Below are 19025 nucleotides of genomic sequence, written 5' to 3' on the forward strand. Positions count from 1 at the left end.
AAATCTTGCCACAGAATTCACCATCACCATCAGCATAAACTAAGGTCAAGACCAGTAAGCATATCAGAAAAGCTTATGAAAGAGTAACCTGGGAGTGAGAGTGATGATGGTACTTCTGTAGTATTTGAAGTGGATGATATGCTCTCTACTGTCAGTGCTTTCTGTATCCTTGTGTATTTTGAAAATCACTACATCAGTAATGTGAATGCCATGAGAGAAGGGGGTGTCAGAACCTCTGAGTTCTCTGTGAAAGCTGCTGCCTCCTGCTGAGTTTGTACACGCTCTTGTCTCACCAACAGCCTTCAAAGTGCAATAGTGTCTTGCATCTGTGAGTGGTAAGGCTTCCTGTTTCACAGATACCATGCTAAATTCAGACCTCTGCTGCAATAACTTACAGACAAAAGCAGTTCTCACTTTGCCAAGTTGAATGACATGGAAATTGTACTTCAAGCTTAAGATAAAAGCTCTTGTGCAGGGCTATTTCTGGGCAAGATACACAACATCAAAAGTATGAAGACAATCTTTTTTCACATTCTAATAGTAAGGAGGAACGCCATTAAGTTAAAAGAGGAAGGATTTAGGTGAGATGTTAGAAAGGAATTCTTACTCAGAGGGCAGTGAGGCCCTGGCACAGGCTGCCCAGAGATCTGTGGGTGTATACCATTCCTGGAAGTGTTCAAAGCCAGGTTGGATGGGCTGTGGTGAGTGGCAAACATGGCCATGGCATGGGGGTTAGAATGCGATAAGTCTTTAAGGTCTTTTCCAATCGAAGCCACTTTGTGATTCTATAATATGGCAATTTGTGAGTGTTTATAATCATTCTTGTCAGGCAGATTTTATTTCTTTTTGGGATCATAATCCTGAAAAGGAAAAATAGATAGGAGGAAAAATTAAAATGAAATATGGAAGAAATGTTCTGGGTAAAGTTCTGACAGAACTAAAGTCAGCAGGACCCTGAGTCCAACTTTCAGAATGGTACAAGGACTCTGTCAGCTCAATCCTTCTGAAAAGCTGGGATAAATATTTAACACTAAAGATTTTACTCACTACACAAAGGATGTTTATTTCATTTAAAACCGCTTCTGCTCTTGAAATAGCTGTAATGAAGCCTTATGACTCAGTGAGGCAAATGTGGCCAATAAGAATCATGTCTGAAAAATGAGGGATCTGAGATATGGAAGAGGGGAAAAAAAGTGAGACTGCATTACACTTATAATCCTCCAACTATCAAGCCACTCATCAATGGGCCAGCACCTGTTATGAATTACAACAGATTCCACATTCTTGCAATTTATATTGCCTGCCAAAGCTCCCCATATGCAAATCACAAACCATTGCCCCTGTTTATCCCCCTGGTCATATGCATGGTCCCAACCTAAAAGTTGAAGGATAGTAGTGGTTACTCCACTGGTGACTCTCCTCGCATTGGAGACGCTCACTGGGACAGATCTGCAGAGTTTACACAGCTTTGTGCTGTAAAGCAGAAATTGAACCTTTTAACTTCTGAAAAACAATACCATTCTCATTCTGAAGATGAAAGGCTTCTGATGTGCCATTGATTGTTTTGGAAATTACTTCCACCAAAGAATGCTGTCTGAATGAACAGTCTACCAGAGCTGGAGCCAGGAATGTTCCTCTAATAACTAAACAATGGTATCACTCCTCATTTCACTTACAACAGAAATCACAGAGCTTGATGTCTCAGAAAAGAAAAGAATCTGGTACATATATTTCATTTTGTGTGTATGAGGACATTCACTAAACTGCTCTGTGTAAATACAACAGTAGATGCAAATACTCTGGGAAAATTCACACAGTGCAGAATAGACATCTCCAGGGTTTTACGTCTGAAGGTGAAAGCACACATCAGATACAGAAAGCCCCTTCTGCTGCTTAACAGCTTGTACTGGATTTTGTCATATCTTCTGAATAACCTCACTGTCTATTTAATAAAACACTTCAAACTCAAATAACAATAAATAGTGCTCTCTGCTGTGCCTTGCTAAGAGTTAGTATTGCTTCCTTCATGTGTTTAATCTACTCATTGATGTGTTTTGATACTGATTCTGCTATGTAACATAGAATTTTTAAAAATGACACAATCAAACACCTCTGCTAGTGCTTTCCTCTGTAACACACACCCATACTGACACTCTGTTATGATTACATTTGCCACAGAGGGCAGATAATAAGACACACTGTACTTGTGTAGACTTGACAGAAGAATATGTTTTATTAGGCTTGTGACAAAGATATGCTCCTCTAACATATCATTTTTGGCAGGTTGCATAATAAAGAGAGCATAAATCACACTGGGTATCATTCTTGGGCAAGAAGTGTTCCAAGAAGAGATTATTTTGAGGTGTTTTCTGAAAACAGCCAGGCTCTGCTTCCTCCCCATAGATATATCCCTTTGTAAGGGAATGTCTATATGTGACAGTCAGCAGCTTCATACACTGTACTGAACCATAAGGCTAATGGTACATTGGGTGCTGAGTGGATTTAAGCTCTGTTTGGAGTCAATGAACCATCTCGTATCCGGTGATGGATTGGGGGGATTGGGGGGTGGGGTAGGGAGACAACCTAAACCCAACAAACAAAGCACAAACGACAACAACAAAGATGCTACTTGGATTCTCTCATTAGCCCAATTCATTTGAAGGTCCTTACTCTGACCTGAAAAGACTGATGGAAGGAAAGGCAAATCATTGTAGAAAAACTGTTTTCCTGACCAACATTACTTTGGCTTTGGTTCCATTGAGATTCCTCTTCTCATCAAAACACTCATTTCCTAAAAGTCTTTTGAAGTCTCAGTTTCCGACGCAATAGGTGACTGCACTCAAGTCATGTAGATAAATGTACCTGCTGACAAGGAAACAGACACTAAACCATCTCTCCCTGTCTCACAGACCTGCTGAAAAGCAAGACCACAAGACAGGTACCTCTGAGATACTCTTGGGAATCTCTGCAGTGAAAAATCTCATTTCTTTCTGTCCCTTGCTGAATACCAAAACATGACACATAAGTTAGGAAGCATATACACCAGGCACAAGTTCTTTCAAAGACACAGATATCTAAATATGAAAGGCTGTGAAAGGAGTGGGACTGCAGGGCATGTTACATTAGGTCAAGGGAGATGAGAGCAGCAAAATGAATCAGAAACAAACGGAGAATTCTTCATTTGGGTTCTCCCAGACCCATCAAAGCAGAGGACCATAGAATCATAGAATCATAGAATCACAGAATGGACTGGGTTGAAAAGGACTAGAACGATCATCTAGTTTCAACCCCCTGCTATATGCAGGGTCACCAGCCACCAGACCAGGCTGCCCAGGGCCACATCCAGCCTGGCCTTGAATGCCTGCAGGGATGGGGCATCCACAACCTCCTTGGGCAACCTGTTCCAGTGCCTCACCACCCTCTGGGTGAAAACCTTCCTCCTAATATCCAACCTAAATCTCCTAAATCAGGATCAGAAGAGAGAATATGATACTTAGCATTGCTTTCAAGCTTTCTCTTGTCATCCCTCTCAAACTGTGTTTTCAAAGTGGTGCTACATGAAATTCTGAAATGAGGCAAAAATATTTGCTACTGTTGGGCTAAATATCAGCATATTTGAACTTTACCCTGCAGTAAAGGCTGTTGTTTTTACTCTGGAGACTTTTGGACCATGTGATTTGACTATGCACTGCAGTTTTCATGCCCATGGCTTTCCAGTTGGATTTAATTTCTCTTGCCACTTATATGAAAAGCACACACATGTGTATTCATGCACACACACACATGTACAAGTGTGTGTGAGCGTGTGTGTATGTAAGCATGCTCCATTCACTTCATGCCGCAGGTTTCAGTTTACAGCACTTTGGGTGTATGATCAGTCTGCCTGGAAGGAAAGTACGCCCACAAACATCACATGGAACTAGCTGGTTCTGGGCTCTGATCCAGGCAGCCTATTTTAAAGAATCAAGATCATAGAAACCTTTGGCTGGAAAATTAAGAAAAGAAAGTATTAGTTTTCATTCTGGAGACCCACATTCAACTCTTTATGGAAAATATTTTCAGGAAATACCTGTTGACTGAGTCTTTCAGTTTAACCAAACCATATTGCTTCTGCAAATGAAAAGGAAAGAAATGAAAGAAAAGAAAGAAGAGAGTAAAAAATATATTAAAAAGACCCTGTTTTTGTCCCAGGGGTTGAATTAAATTAACTTCAAACTAAATCATTCTGTGTTGTATGAGACTACAGAGAAAACATCATGCTGTGTGTTATGATATGCATTCTCAACTAATTATTAACATCTTTGCATGCATACTATTATCAGCAAATTTCACTTTTTGGCTTTTATTCAAGTCCTGCTTAATAAGCATATGTTGTCTGACTATGGGAATGGGAGGGAGCACATTATACTTCACAGAATATGCTCTTTGTACTGCTCTGGACAAGAAGTCCATTTTTCTCCCTGTGAAGTCTATGCAAGTTTTGCCAATAACAGAAATAAAGCTCGGGTGAGTCTAAAAGTCTACAGACAAAACCTACAGCTCCTTAAAGCCACAGCTTCCAATGAGCTCTTAGCAGTAATGTATCTATTCTCACCTAGACACTAATCCAGTTTTCCCCTCAGTTACTTTCCACTGCTGGAAGAGCAACCGCTTTGAAAGCTCAGGAGTATTCTTTAAATCCTCACGCCAGATGTATTTGAGTATAAAAAATATCGTGTTCACTTTCACATAGAAATGGCTTTGCACATTTGTGCTGTGTCAAATGCATTTCCAAAAAGGCCAGGTAGGTTGCTCAGTACCTGAATTTAGTTCTTAAAAGTCTTCATTTGAAGCTTGGAAAGAAAAAATCTGCATGGCTTGATTTGAAGATGTATTTTCTTCATCCTTTCCAAAAGGTATATATACCTGACAATACAGAAAAAGGCTGAAAAAAGTGCTTTTGTCTTTGATATGTAAGCAGCAGACCATTTTAAAAAGAAAAGGGTTTGTGCATTTAAAAATATTTCATGGTTTCTGTCATTGGCACATGATAGAGCTCTTCATTAAAGGCTCATACAGTTTTAATATGATTCAAATCCAATGGTTCACATAACCACAATAAGCCTTAGATCTTTTAGTATGCCTGTTCCTAATGTTCTTTTTGTTAGAAGAGCAACCAAATAGTGTTTCTTTTCTTGGCTGAGACAAATATCCCCTTTGCTCGCAGGAAATTAATGTGTATTTTCTGTACTTTGGAAAGTTTATTGAATATAAAAAAAGAGAGAGAGAAAGAGACGACATTCTCCTTGCAAGCATGTGTTAGGCGTTCCACAAACAAAACACTATGTAATCAGGGCAGCGGTTGTCTTCCCGTGACACTTGAATTTTCAGAAAAAAAATTTATGTAAGTTATAAAAAGTTTTATGTAAGCAGTTAAGATTTTTGAGATTATTTTTTTGAACGCTGCCTGTTCCATTCAACAACAAGGGTAACTCCTCCTCCTCAAGTTGAGAAACTGCGAGACATGCGGTACGTGTATGTGGTCTGAAGGTCAGTTATAGCATTTACCAGATGATTGAGAGTAAGTCTTACGGAAAAAGAGCAACACAGACTACTTTCTCGAGGCCAGAAGCATGAGGCAACCGCAGGGGGAACATTTTTAGCTTAAACTACAGAACGGATCAGACTTGCATCAGCAGGCATTTAGGGACAGATGCTGGAAGCAGATCAGAGCCCCCTGGGGAAATGTGGGCACACAGCACCTTGCGGGAGATGCGCGGCGCCTGATGTGACTCATTGCATAAATGAGACAATCTTCTGATTCATATCTGGGAGCCTTCTGCTGGATTGTTCTCTCAAAGAGTGGTTGTCTTTCTGATTCTGCTCCATCAAAATAAGAACAGCGTATTCGAAATAACCTGAGTTGTCTTTTTGCATCCTCCTCTTCAGACGGAATTCTCATTTTCTCCATCTTTTTTTACTACACAAAATGTGTGTAATTAAAAAAAAAAAAAGCCTAAAAACAAAAAGAACAAATGCAATCAGAATGTCTTTCAAACCTATCTTTTACTGCAGATTTAACTCTACTGTTTGGCATCTGTTAACCAAGCCTTGATTTGATACTACGTGATCTGCAATTATTGCTGTTTTATTCAGCTGGTCAGGGTCCTCGCTGGTCCCATTCTCTTCTGTATGTGTCTTCTAGAGACATATTTTTTCATCCTACTGTAAACTGATCTAGTGTATGACTTTTTCCCAATGAGCTGTAGAATTTGTCTATTTTTCCAGACATTAAGGGAAACTATGGGAAATTACAGAGAACAAAAAGTGGGTGAATTAACTGCCTGTGAGCAAGTGGTCGAAACTTGGCACAAAGTATCTCAGAACAGCTGGCAGGTCCAGGGAAGGCATCCAGCTGAAATAAAATAACTGTAGCTGGGAATAGAGAAATCTGGGGAGCAACTTCCAGGCAAAGCACAGCTCATATTTCCTTTTGGTTCCACTGCGAGCACCTCAGTGAACACCTCTGGGACATGTGTGGGAGCCAGCTCTACCAGGTGCTGGGGACTGTCTATTTCGTTTATTTGAAGAAGTGGGATCTAGGCATCTTAAAGAACAGAAATCAATGCACAAACATACATAATCAGCACAAAATGAAAGCTCATCTTATACTGCAAATAATTTTTCCCATTATGTTTATACTGTAGTATACCACAAAGTAATCACCTAAGGCCTGAAAATAAGAGAGGACCAAGGCCATTCTTTGAATACTCATTGTAGACAATACTACTTTTTCACCTATACATGTATTTTAACAAAACTCTGAAAACATAGCGTATATCTTGTTTCACCACAGAATTCTTATTTTCAAAATCAATTGTGGTCTAGCACTGGGTAAGTGCTAGTGCTGGGCCTGTATTAAAACTAACAGTATAGGTGTAAAACCAACTGAGATATCAATCCCAATGCTGCCTGAGGGGTATTTTGTTTTAATGTCTGTACATTTCAAATATGCACGTTATTTTTAGATGACTTTCCTCATTTTGAAATGTATGTTTTGAACGTTAAAAATACTCAAAAATTAATGATGAAGCGCTAGGATAACATATTTGTATTCTGGTTCGGAACATACTGACACAGGGACCATGCTGGGATGCAGCACAAAAGAAAGAATAGGATACTTAAAAGAAAGCTTAAAACAAGCTGTGTTGACTGCCTTCCCTTCAGACTAGATGTGGGAAAGGAGTACTTGCTAATTGATAAGAATGTGCTTAAAATTCTTTTTTGTTTTCTCCCACTTCCTTCCACTGGATTTGTGTTTGATGTGTACCTTACCTTGTCTGGAACTGGTTTCAGGCTTTCTGGACTCAGGACCTTTTCAACATCTTTACCAAGTGCTTGAGTAGCATGTCATTCTCTTGATACCATTTTTTTTCAGCATTGTGGCTCATGGATACTGATACAGATTTTGTTCCATACTCACAGCCATGTACGTAACAAACCACAATTGGTGGCCATCTTACCATCTTGTCTGCAAACAAGGAAGAATAAACATTGTTTTCAGCAGTAATTTTGAAGCAGAACAATTCTGAATGAAAATAAACATGCAGGTTAAAAAACTGTTTCATACACGTGAACTCAGAGTGAATGTATCTGAGATTGTGGATGCCCCATCCCTGCAGGCATTCAAGGCCAGGCTGGATGTGGCTCTGGGCAGCCTGGTCTGGTGGTTGGCGACCCTGCACATTGCAGGGGGTTTGAAACCAAATGATTGTGGTCCTTTTCAACCCAGGCCATTCTGTGATTCTATGATTCTATGATTCATTGTATTCGGATTCAGTCTTGAATGGGGTATGGCCCCGTAAACTGTCCATTTGGAACAGGTGGGGTCCTTCTGCAAATACTGGGCTGAAAATTCATGTGTGTCCCCAGTTCATACGTAGCTGTACCAAGTCTAGTTTTTTTTTACTTCATATAATCACAGTCACGGAAATGCTGACCCTTTTCCAGAAACAAGCCCTCTGCTTGCTCAGGTTGCTGCAGCAAGCTGATCGTTTTGGAGACCAGAGCCTATTTTTAATCTACTAATCTAGTAGATGGCAAGCAGTATCAGGATGTTGCTCAGCTGAACTGCTGATACGTGTGTCCTGTTGCAGAAAAACCCCAGCATGCATTGTGCCCAGCCTGGACAGTATGAGTATCTGCTCAAAAAGGACTCTATAATGCTGAATGACTACCGCTCATCAGCTAGCTGGTGGCATTTTTGGCCTTGGGGGTTTAAAACCGATCCAGAATATTTCAGGACTGGGAGAAGAATCTCTTGCTTGTTTATCCCAAAGACCTAAGTGCTAGTTCGCTGGTGACTTCAGAGAGGGCAGAGCTGGATTCCAAGCCAGTCCCTGATTCTGCACTGCAGACCTCCTTTTGTTTGTCAGGAAAAAAATATCAGTGAGAAAAAAATCCCTCAACCCTAACACCACAAATACACATTGGAAGCTTGAAAAATATATAATTACTGTGGCACTGCAGATTATGGAGTCAGTTGTGTCTGTAGGCACATTCTGCTCTAGGCGTGGTGTCAGCACCAGCCCTTTACAAGGAGCAGCAAGAATCAAGAGCACGTTGCAGAGGCAGCATGTTGAGGCATAGTAAAGGTTCCTGAAATTGTCACAGTTTCCTTTACTTTTGAATGCATAATACCAGTAAGAGCATTACCTACACCCTGTGCTAAAGGCAGAGGGAGACAGTGCCAGACCAAGCAAAGAAGGCCTTTCTTACTCAAACAAGGGAGGTGGGGATTTCATTTTTTCCTCTGCTGCTGTGTAAGACAAAGCATAACCTATTCCAGTATTTATGACTCCCCCAGTCAGCACATCAGCGTATTCAAGAAATTCTGGGCAGCTCTTCTTGTGTTTATGCTACAGTCTGAAAATCTCATTAGAGAATAATCTGCATCTTTCTTTCCTGTAACACGCATGTAAACTCAATTACATGAAGAAATACTACTCTACAAAGTGTATTTCTGCTGTGAAAAGTCAGATTTTGTCTGCAAGGTTTGAAATATAACTTACTCAAAGGCTGTCATTCTGAGTACATTTTCATCTAAACAACTTTCAAATGCAATTTCCTTAGACATATTTGATAAGAAGATTATTTAATATAAATACATTGCCTTCTCTTGCTTTTCAACTGTTGTTTAAAGAATGCCATTTAACTTTTCATTATCAATTTTCAACAACAGGTCTTCTGTTTGGAGAAAAGACTCTGGCTCTCTATTGAGTCTTCTGAAAAGAGTGCATACTTCACTGTAAGCTCCTGAGATCTTTAGATGAAGACATTATGGAATAAGCTCTTGGGGTAAGAGAGCTCTTTTCAGTGTGAATATTTGTTATGAGTATGCTTATAACATTTAAAAAATATTTTTCCAAAGAATGCTAAGTATAAGAACACATTTTCCTTTCTAGTTTCCATTAGCTACATTCCTGCTATTCGGTAAAATAGATGATTTACTGGATGCAAACTGGGAAAGATCAATTTGATTTACATTCAGTTTCTAGGGATAATTTTCATAGTTCCAGAATGGTAAAAATGAGTATTAGTCCAAGAATGGAAACCAAACTTGCTTAGCCTGCACTGTGAGAGTCCTTTCCACTGTATAAGGCATCATAATAAAAAAAAAATGCATCTCTTCAAATTGAATTAAAGATTTCAGAGAATCATAGAATTGCTTAGGTTTGAGGGGACCTTAAAGATCACATACTTTCAACCCTGCCGCTATGAGCAGGGTTGCCTTCCACCAGCTCAGACTGCCCAGGATCCCATCCAACCTGACCCTGAATGCCTCCAGGCATGGAGCATCCACAGCTTATCTGGGCAACTTCATCCAGCACCTTATCATGCCCCGAGTACAAAATTTCCTCCTAATATCTAACATAAATCTCCTTTCTTTTATTTTATATCCATTTCCCCTGGTCCTGACACTATTAGACTGCCTAAAAAATTGTTTTCCCTCCTGCTTACTAGATCCTCTCAAGTACTGGAAGGCCACAATGAGGTCTCCCGAGAGCCTTATCTTTTCCAGACTGAACAAATCCATTTTCTTCAGCCTTTTTCAATTGCAGAGGTGCTCAGCCCTCTGATCTTTGTGGCTCCCCTCTGGGCCTGCTCCAACTGTTCCACATCCTTCTTGTGTCGGGGTCCCCAGGCCTGAATGCAGTGCTCCATATGGAACCTCACAGGGCAGATCAGAGGGGGACAGTCCCTTCTCTGTCCTGCTGCCACCCTCTGTTGATGCAGATCAGGATACAGCTGGCCATTTGGGCTGCAAGCATACACTGCTGGCTCACGCCCAGCTTTCTGCGCACCAGCAGCCCAAGTCCTTCTCTGCAGGGCTGCTCTCACGGACTTCTTTTCCCAGTCTGTTCTCATATCTGAAATGGCTTTGACCTAAGTGCAGCACTTTGCACTTGGCCTTGTTGAACTTCATTATGTTACCATGAGCCCACTTTCTGAGCCTATCCAAGTCTCCCTGGATGACGTCCCTTCTTTTATTGTACTGACTGTAGCACTCAGCATGGTGTCATCAGCAAAGTTGCTGACGGTGCACTCAATCCCTGTCTACATTGTTGATTAGGATGTTGAAGAGAACTGGTCCCACAATAGAGGACTGGAGGACGCCACTCATGACCAAGCTCCACCTGGACATAAGGTCCTCTGGCTATGGTCATCTAACCAATTCTTTATCCACTAAAAGGACCAACCTGTAAATCCATATTGCTCCAATTTAGTGATAAGGATTTGGTGTGAGATGAAGTCAAAAACCTTAACAAATCTAGGTTTAGTTACATATAGAAATCTTTATCTGCAAATATAAAGATGGTAAGCTATATAAGAAAACCTGAAGAAGAATATGTTTACATTTTGTAGTAATTGTTCTTTCATTGCTTGGCTGTGGAATCCTAGCTATGATATGCCTTATTTGGAGCTGTTACAGCTGATCACATTTATCCTTCATTTCTTTTTCTCTGTGTGTGCCTATCCCAAATGTCACATCTGGAGGCCTGCTGTTTGAAACAAAGCTATTTTTAGAATCATCACAGTTTTCCAACCCAAACTACTCTGGCTGGGCTGTCTGCTCCCTGCATTGTTTTTCCCTTTTAGAAAGGGTAGCAGGAAAGGCCTGCTCCTGAGGCAATGTGTTATTATAAAAATACTTACAAACACCTAACAGTGTAGTTACGCTTTCCTCTGGTGCCACGTTATTTTTCCCTTCTGTTTCACGACTGCTAAGTATGTCTGTGTTACCACGAATGAAGTCATTTAACTCAGAGACTACAAAGATGTGTGTTTTCTATAGACCTGACATTACTTGAGGTTAGCCCCAGGCTGCTGTTATGGTGTTATATGAGGTCAAAACCTCCCTTACTGAACAAAGCTTTTAATTTCTTCTTAAGCACACTCAATAGGACTGACTTCCAAACTCGTCTCCATAAATATTTGTCATCCAGGAATATAAGCCACCCCCCATTTCTTATTTAATTATCCACATACTTCAATGGGAGAACAGGAGGCCTCCTATTCTAGTCAGAGTCTTCATCACAGGTTTGAATTGTCCAAGGAAAAAGATTGGCGTAAACACATAGCAACAGCCTGTATGAAAGCAGCCTTTTCCACAGACTTCTCTCTGAAAAGCAAGAGGCACTGTGCACCAGGGGCATAGGCAACTCAGGAGCAGCTCTTCAGATCATCCAGCAGAGCATTTCACAGCCTTTGGGAGTGCATTCTGCTCTGTAACAACTGCAGACAAATGTCAGCACTGGTCATATGCTAAGTTTTAAATTTACCCTGAATGGTAAGGTAATTGTACCTGAGGATGCAGGTTAGTAAATTTTTGTCCCAAGGGAATCATTAGAATACCCCATTTCACTCCTGACATGCTACCTTTCGAAAATTAATCAGCGTAATGAACATGGCATTGGTGTAAAGACAATAAGGCAGGAACTGTGATCACTAGCAATGATGATATGCAGTAATTTTCATTAAAAAGAAATCCTTCTCTGGACATTCTCATCTACTTTCTGGGTTTGGCAATATATTTGCCTGAGAAGATTCTTAAAATTGCCAGATCTGAGGCAAAGTCTATCAGTGACATCCAACCTTCCTTATAAATTACATGGCACCAGAGTGATTTTTCATGTGACGTGGTGACTAGATGACTTTGTGTTAGGAGAAGATAAGAAAACAACTTTTTGTTGTTACACGGGTTTTCAAGACTAATGTGTTAAAAAGCTGTATATGAAGGGACACTTATTTTTAGGTAGTCAATGCAATAAGAATAAGACAGCAGATGGCAGCACCAGATATGAGTGACACATCTGTTAGAATTTTAGGATCAACATTATCACCATTTGTTGTCTGAAATACTGGAAAACATATACCCACAGAAGTCATTAATACTCACACTGGCAGTAGCAAACATTTTGGTCTATGAAAAAATAAGAGAACACATTTTGTTCTACCACAAATCTGAGTTTCAGTAGTTCCAGACATCACTTCAGTTGTCTAAAGTGTCACAGCAGAGTCCAGATTATATGCAAGAAATGGGATCTCTGGCCGACGTGATTCTTGAAACTCAATTAGGCATGGACTGTTGTTTCTTTTACACAGTCAGACATAAAAAACTCAGACATGTTTATGCATTCTCAATCAGAGGATAGTTAATGGAAGAGAATGCTTAAGGAGGCTGCTGAGTGACCAACACAAAAATGAACAAGAATTTGTCAGTAGCCATGTTGATTTGGTTGATCCTGCACTTGCTAAGGGAAAGAGAGTTCCCGGATAATGTCACATAGACAGAAATGCCTGTGGTTGGAAAGTAAAGATACTGCTTGCATGTGTTACCACCAAATCACTCTGCTCTTTATTTTTAAAAAGAGGAAAATCCAGCTATTATCAGGTTACATTTCATCACAGAGATAAGACAGTAGCATTAAAGCTCTTAAATATATTTATATTTGTTGGGTGTATTTTGTTTGTTTTTTTGTTTTTAATTTTTTCTTCCCTTTGATGTTTATTAAATCAGGACTTTTTATAGATGCTTAAATAATTCACTGCCACTTTGACTAGGTCTCTTAAATGAAATATGGACTCCCCCAGATGTTTGTTTTTCTCCTCAGAAAAGCTTTCAAAGTCTCTCCATAGACTTCCTGTAGGTCCTTCTTTCATGTGGGACCAGAACACTGCAAGAATTAAAATCTGGAAAGCAGGGTTGGAAGCTATAAACATTCATTAAGCAGGAGTAACTGATGCAGTTCCAATCAGGACCACAGTAGATTGCCATCTCATTCCACTGGTAGTATACTTTAACAGAATTAATAAGCAACTAGATAGCTGGCAATGTGAGCAGTATAGAACCATTTGCAGGAAAACGAGGAAGACTGTAGAGGAGACTCATATCTTTTCTCTGCTCATAGTGTATCTCTAGTCCTTCCATGAGCATAGTGTTTTTTGACGTTCTTTGCTGTATTGACATCTGAAAAATTTCAACTGGAGTTGGACACCCTCATCCATGGAGCTAAGATCAAAGGAAAAGAGGTTTTCTTTATCTTCTTCTTAGAAGTAGTTTTCCCACCTGCCATCGTAGGATGTTTCTTTCATTCTTTCCATACTCATCTCTGCTTTTAAAGTGTGTTTCTGTAGATAAGGACAGCTCAAAAAATAATAATAATATAAAGGATCACAAGGAGATAAAATCTCATTTCTCTTCTTGAAAGTTGTTGCTAAAAGTGAATTCCTTCAATCAATTACAAGCTGCAGCCTAGTTAGTTTACAGTGCAATTTAAAAATGAACTGATTAGATCTAAATTAGGAAAACTGCTGTTCACACACCAGGAAGAGCAGACTGGAATGCATTTCATTCTGGTTTTGCAGAACTCACAGAAGTAAGAAGTGGTAATAATGTTGTTGTTCAATAAGTCAGCAGATGTGACGGTGAATCCTCACAGGGAGCAGATGCATTGTGCAAGAGGGCAATGTTTCATGGGGTCATTCGCAGTGCCAAACCACACGCTGAAATTTGTTTTTGTATGCCGCTATAACTATGGACATTTTCCCTTGTACAACCACTACTCCCTTTTTTAAACATGCAAAACTGTGTTTGATGGACAGAACTCTGCTTCACACTCATGCCTTTCACTGTACAATCACCTTTAGGGCAAGGTGATTGGTTCTTCAGCATATGGTACTATGCATTGTCACACAATGAGAACATCTCCTTTCCTACAGCTGCAGATGAACCTGTGTGGCACACTGCACCCAGTGTGGGTTATATAAAACTGGCTGACAAGAGGAATGAGGAGTGGACATGTGCTATTATCTATCAATCAGCAGCCTTAAATAAGTAAGATAAGAATCCCTCACATTGTCTTTGTGATTATACTTGCTATCATCTCAATTTCTTCAGTTTTATTTCGCAGCTAGATGCTAAATAAATGAATAAATGATGTTAAACAATGAAAATTCACGTTCAACTTTCAAAATAACTTCAAAAGAACTTTCCATAGGATATATGCACTATGTATATGATGCAGCTAAATCCCATTCTCAAAAGTGATATAGGCTATCAGGAGTCCAAGCCCCACTGAGGAAAAAAGCATTCAGCCATCTATTTTAGACACCAGGACTACACTTAGACATCTGTCTTTTTTAAAAACTCCTGGCCAAAGGACAGCTTGTGCAGAAACAAATGCAGAAAAAAAACATGCCACTTTCCAAAAGTTTGGATTCTGGAATCAAATTCAGTGGAAATAAATGTGCGGTCTTCTTTATTTTGTTGTTACACTCTGAGTTGCTGCCTTTGAACATGCAGTCCTCTGTAAACCAGTGTTCCAAGCCAAAGTTAAGAATAATGGTAAAAAATGAAATTCACTGTATTGCTTACAGGATAATGAGGCATTGTATTCCGCATTAAATATATACAATGACCTAATATCTGCTAAAGCATGTAACATTCAAAGCTTGCCTAAGCTGCTGAACAGAGTCTTCTAATAAGCTGCAGCACAGCACATGAAGGTCTCCTTCAGGAACATAATTCCCAGAGGAGCAGAGAGTATTCTCTTTCAACAGAAAAATTAAAAGAAATAGGAATAAGTAATTTTCTTAATTCAAACAATATTCCCCTTTTTTGTTAGTAGCTATTCAGCAGAGAAACATTTGCACAGAGACAAGAGATTCCTCTGAAATAAACTGGTTATAAAATCTCTCCTGAAGCATCAAGATGCACCCACATGCTTTCAAACAGCTTGTGTTTAGCGATTTACCTTGCTTAATGGTGCAGCCCCTCTCTTTCATCGCCAGGTCTTAGATGGATCTTCTCTTTCTTAGCAGCACCCAGAGCTTAGACCTTTACCGTATTTACTGGGGTTAGAACTTGGCAACCTCACAACACTGGTAGCTCCCCAGGTGCGGAATAAGACAAGTCTGGGAGGAAAGTCCAGCCACTGTTCCCACAGGGCAGAAGCTGGGCTTCAGCACTGTGACAAAGTTGCCTTATTTTCAACTGTAAAACTAAAGGAACCACCAGGAAGGACCTCAGGTCTCCTGGGCTCTGGTCTTTTGAACGTCTTGGTATTGAGATGTCTTGATTATTTGCAATATCCACTTCTCTAGGCACTGGGGTTCATGTATAGAAATAGTCTGTGATCCAAATTCTCTGACACAGATGTAGCATATCTTGAAAAAAGGACTTCTTGGTGGTATGATTGGTTAATTCAGTAGCATTCAAGACATTGCCTGCTATGATACTATTGCAGTGCCTGTGGTCCAGCTTCAAGATGTACTACTACTGGCAAAATTAGGGGAAGATCTGATATATTAGAAGGTACAATCTGCTCTAAAAGCAAAATGGTAGACACCAGCAGGGGCATCTCCAGCACTTAGCAGAGTGTTACTAATTTTGTTCAGATTTTTTTTCTTGACATTTATTTCCATGAAGAGTACAACACTGGTAGGAGGTAAAGAATATGTCATATGAGAGGGAGCTGGATGTTTGTTTAGTCTCAAAATGACAGCTAAACATATTTCAGTTCTTCACTTCACTACCTGTCACTATACACAGACAACTCTGTCCGAAGTTCTAAATGAACTTTAAAATTCATTTCTCATAGAGATCATTTTTGGGTATGATCCTTCTTTGATCAGAGGGTGGTGAGACACAGAAAAAGGTTGCTCTGAGCAGTTGTGGGTCATTCATCCCTGAAGATGCCCAAGGAGAGGATGGAAGGGGTCCTGGGCAGCATGATCTGGTGGGAGGACAACCAGCACACAGTGTGGGGGTTGGAACTTGGTGGGCTTTAAGTTCTCTTCCAACCCAGGCCATTCTGTGATTGTATAATTGTATTATTCTATGTCTCTATGATCAGAAAACAGAATTCAGATTGTGAGCATGTTAATATAAGGGTTATTGTCCTATTGCAAGAATACAAAATAACTGCCGGACTAACTTCAGTCACAAATAAGTGATTGCATGGACAGATTACTGCCAAGGTCACCACTGTCAATTCTTTCTATAACAGAAGAAACAGGTGATTGTTGCATATTGTGTGAGCAAGGATAGGGTCAAGGCATAATGGTCTGGGATTGCATCTCTCAGTTTCACTTAAGAATCCCCTTGCTTTCATAGATCAGGAGCACAAGACAATCTATTAAATGCACTCTAAGCAAACTGCTGTGCATATGATCTATAATCACGTGTATTCTAAGCAAACAGTATTAGCCTATGACTAATCAGTATTCCAGGGTTGGGGGGGAAGTAAATTAGAGTAGGTGGGGTACATTAGGTTGGGTAAGGTTATACAAATTCCAGGGAAGGTAAACTAGGGCAGGAAAGGTGATATGACCTGTCTTGTCAACATTTCCTTTGTGGGATGGGGTCCAAGGGAAGGAGGGCTTGCAAGCTGGAGGTCTCAGGCTGAAAGGAACTGTGAAAGCTGTCCTCCAGCATCCTGACTTTATACTCCTTTTACATGTGGTTTGCCATGGTGGGTGGGATGAACTGTTACAAGGTATGCAAACCAAGACATAACCGTGGATATGAAAAACTTGCAGAAAAATAGAGAAGCTTCCATTTGTTCCTTAAGAACCTCGTTTTCAATTCCTAAAAACTTGAAGGATTGTTCTAGGTTAGTCATCACGCAGTTTTATGGCCTCCACGCTTTTGCCAAAGGCAACACTTCCACATTTCCTTGACAACATCTGGTCATAGCTCAGGCCCCCGACATGAGTACCAGGCCACACATTGTTAGGCATGGGTAAGGTGAGGGTAGTGACAGAGACATAGCTACAGCCTTATGCTGCTTGGCCAGGAGCAGTTCTTGTTATCCACCATACCAGGCTACCCAGAGCCACATCCAGCCTGGCCATGAATACCTCTAGGGATGGGGCATCTACAACTTCCTTGGGCAACCTGTTCCAGTGTGTCACCACTCTCCAAGTAAAAAACCTCCTCCTAATATCTAACCTAAACCTCCCCAGTCTCAGAAGGTCTACTTTTCTGATCTTAACTTTACAGAATCACTTCATACCATAAATTACTGCTGCAAAATTTTGCCACTTTCAACCAGATAGCTCATGTTGTTCAGTTAGGTGAGTGGTCGAGGTATATGAAGTTTGGATTTGCAAACTAGCAGAGGCTATTAAAGGCTTTTCAAAGGCTGGGAGTGTTTCCAAGGAGGGTGGCCTGTGCATGAATCCAAGTTGGAAATTAGCCAAGCTGTTTAGGAGGATGAAGGCAATGGAGAGACAGGGAGACATTAATGGGTCACAAAGGCAGGGGAGATAAGGGTTATTGGCGGGTCACAGGAAAGCAGCATCAGAAAGTTCAGCTACATTCCTGGGAACTTCAGAACTTTGCAAGACTACACTCACAACTACGTGTTCTATTTATTGATTTATCTCAGAATTCTATTTTCTTCTACCTGAGAGGATTCTTAAAGGAACAATAGGCATTTGTTTAACTGCCAAGTGAAGAACTTTCTCTATTACTATTAACAATGAATCAGTTAATAAAAGATGCTATAAAGATCCTATTAACAATATACCCTATTGTTGGATTTTCAAGCTTGCTATTGTAAATACTTCATAACGAAATTATGCTTCCTTGTGGGGATTACACCATTTGGTCTACATTTATTCCTGTCAAGTTGACCATTATTATTTGGAAAATTGCTATAAATTCAGTGTGAATGAATGAAAAATGAAAAGGCATGGAAGCAGCTCAGATGATCTTTTTTCAAGCTCAGTAATAAAGATGTGGAAGTAAAACAGAATTGGGATTTAAATTTCCTTTTCAAAACACATAACTGGGTTACTTTTTCTTTCTAAAAATACTGTAGCATTATTTAAGAAAGTGGGAAGGTGCAGTTGATCATTACATATACTATTTGGAAAACATTAATCTCCTCTGCAGTTCCACTGAGTACAATATCTAACAAAATACCTCATGAACTGAAATGACAGTGTTTTCAAGTAAGGGATGAGTTGAATTTACTTAAAAGTAACTGAAATGCAACAGCTAGTTCAAAATCAGGCTGAGAGCTTCACTCAGAGTGATAAGAGTGCAGATAGTTCAATACATCTCTTTTCTTCTTGTGCTTCCTGTTCTTAAGCTTCTCCTAATCAGAAATCACAGTAATAGCACTATTATCCAGTCTTTCGCAATGCTGCCTTTTCTTAGCTGTCATGTGTGATTTAACTTACACGGGTAAATGGAAACTTTTTCCCTGAAATGGCCTTCTTTATGTCTTCTTTCACATCAGTGTTGGAACTTGGAAGCAAAGTTGACACATACGTTTCCTATTTCCTGTACGCAGCCTGTTCCTGAAGAGTAACCCACTCTGTTTTTCATCTCTCTTGATTCTTTCATGTAAACAATTCCTCAAAACCCATTATAAGGTCGTTTTATAAGCCTGGATTCTTTGACTGAACAAAACATACTTGTGCTAGCTAGGGGATTAAATTGGCTGTTTCCAATGAATCCTCAACACTACTGC

The 19025-nt window shown here is 40.0% G+C and overlaps 1 protein-coding gene and 1 pseudogene across 1 annotated transcript; both read right to left on the reverse strand.

Annotated features, from left to right (window-relative positions):
• Positions 1-3833: 3833 nt before the first annotated feature.
• On the reverse strand, positions 3834-7505 carry ZNF475 (zinc finger protein 475). Its single transcript, XM_085214110.1, is given in 3 exon segments — positions 3834-3985; positions 7315-7357; positions 7359-7505. Coding segments are annotated over 3 exon segments (342 nt in total).
• A 7910-nt stretch (positions 7506-15415) lies between these two features.
• Positions 15416-15966, reverse strand: LOC146542379 (zinc finger protein 474-like; annotated as a pseudogene).
• Between the last annotated feature and the right edge of the window lie 3059 nt (positions 15967-19025).

The sequence above is a fragment of the Meleagris gallopavo genome, chromosome Z (genome assembly GCF_905368555.1).
Source record: "Meleagris gallopavo chromosome Z, MGAL_WU_HG_1.1, whole genome shotgun sequence".
NCBI classification, from domain to species: Eukaryota; Metazoa; Chordata; class Aves; order Galliformes; family Phasianidae; genus Meleagris; species Meleagris gallopavo.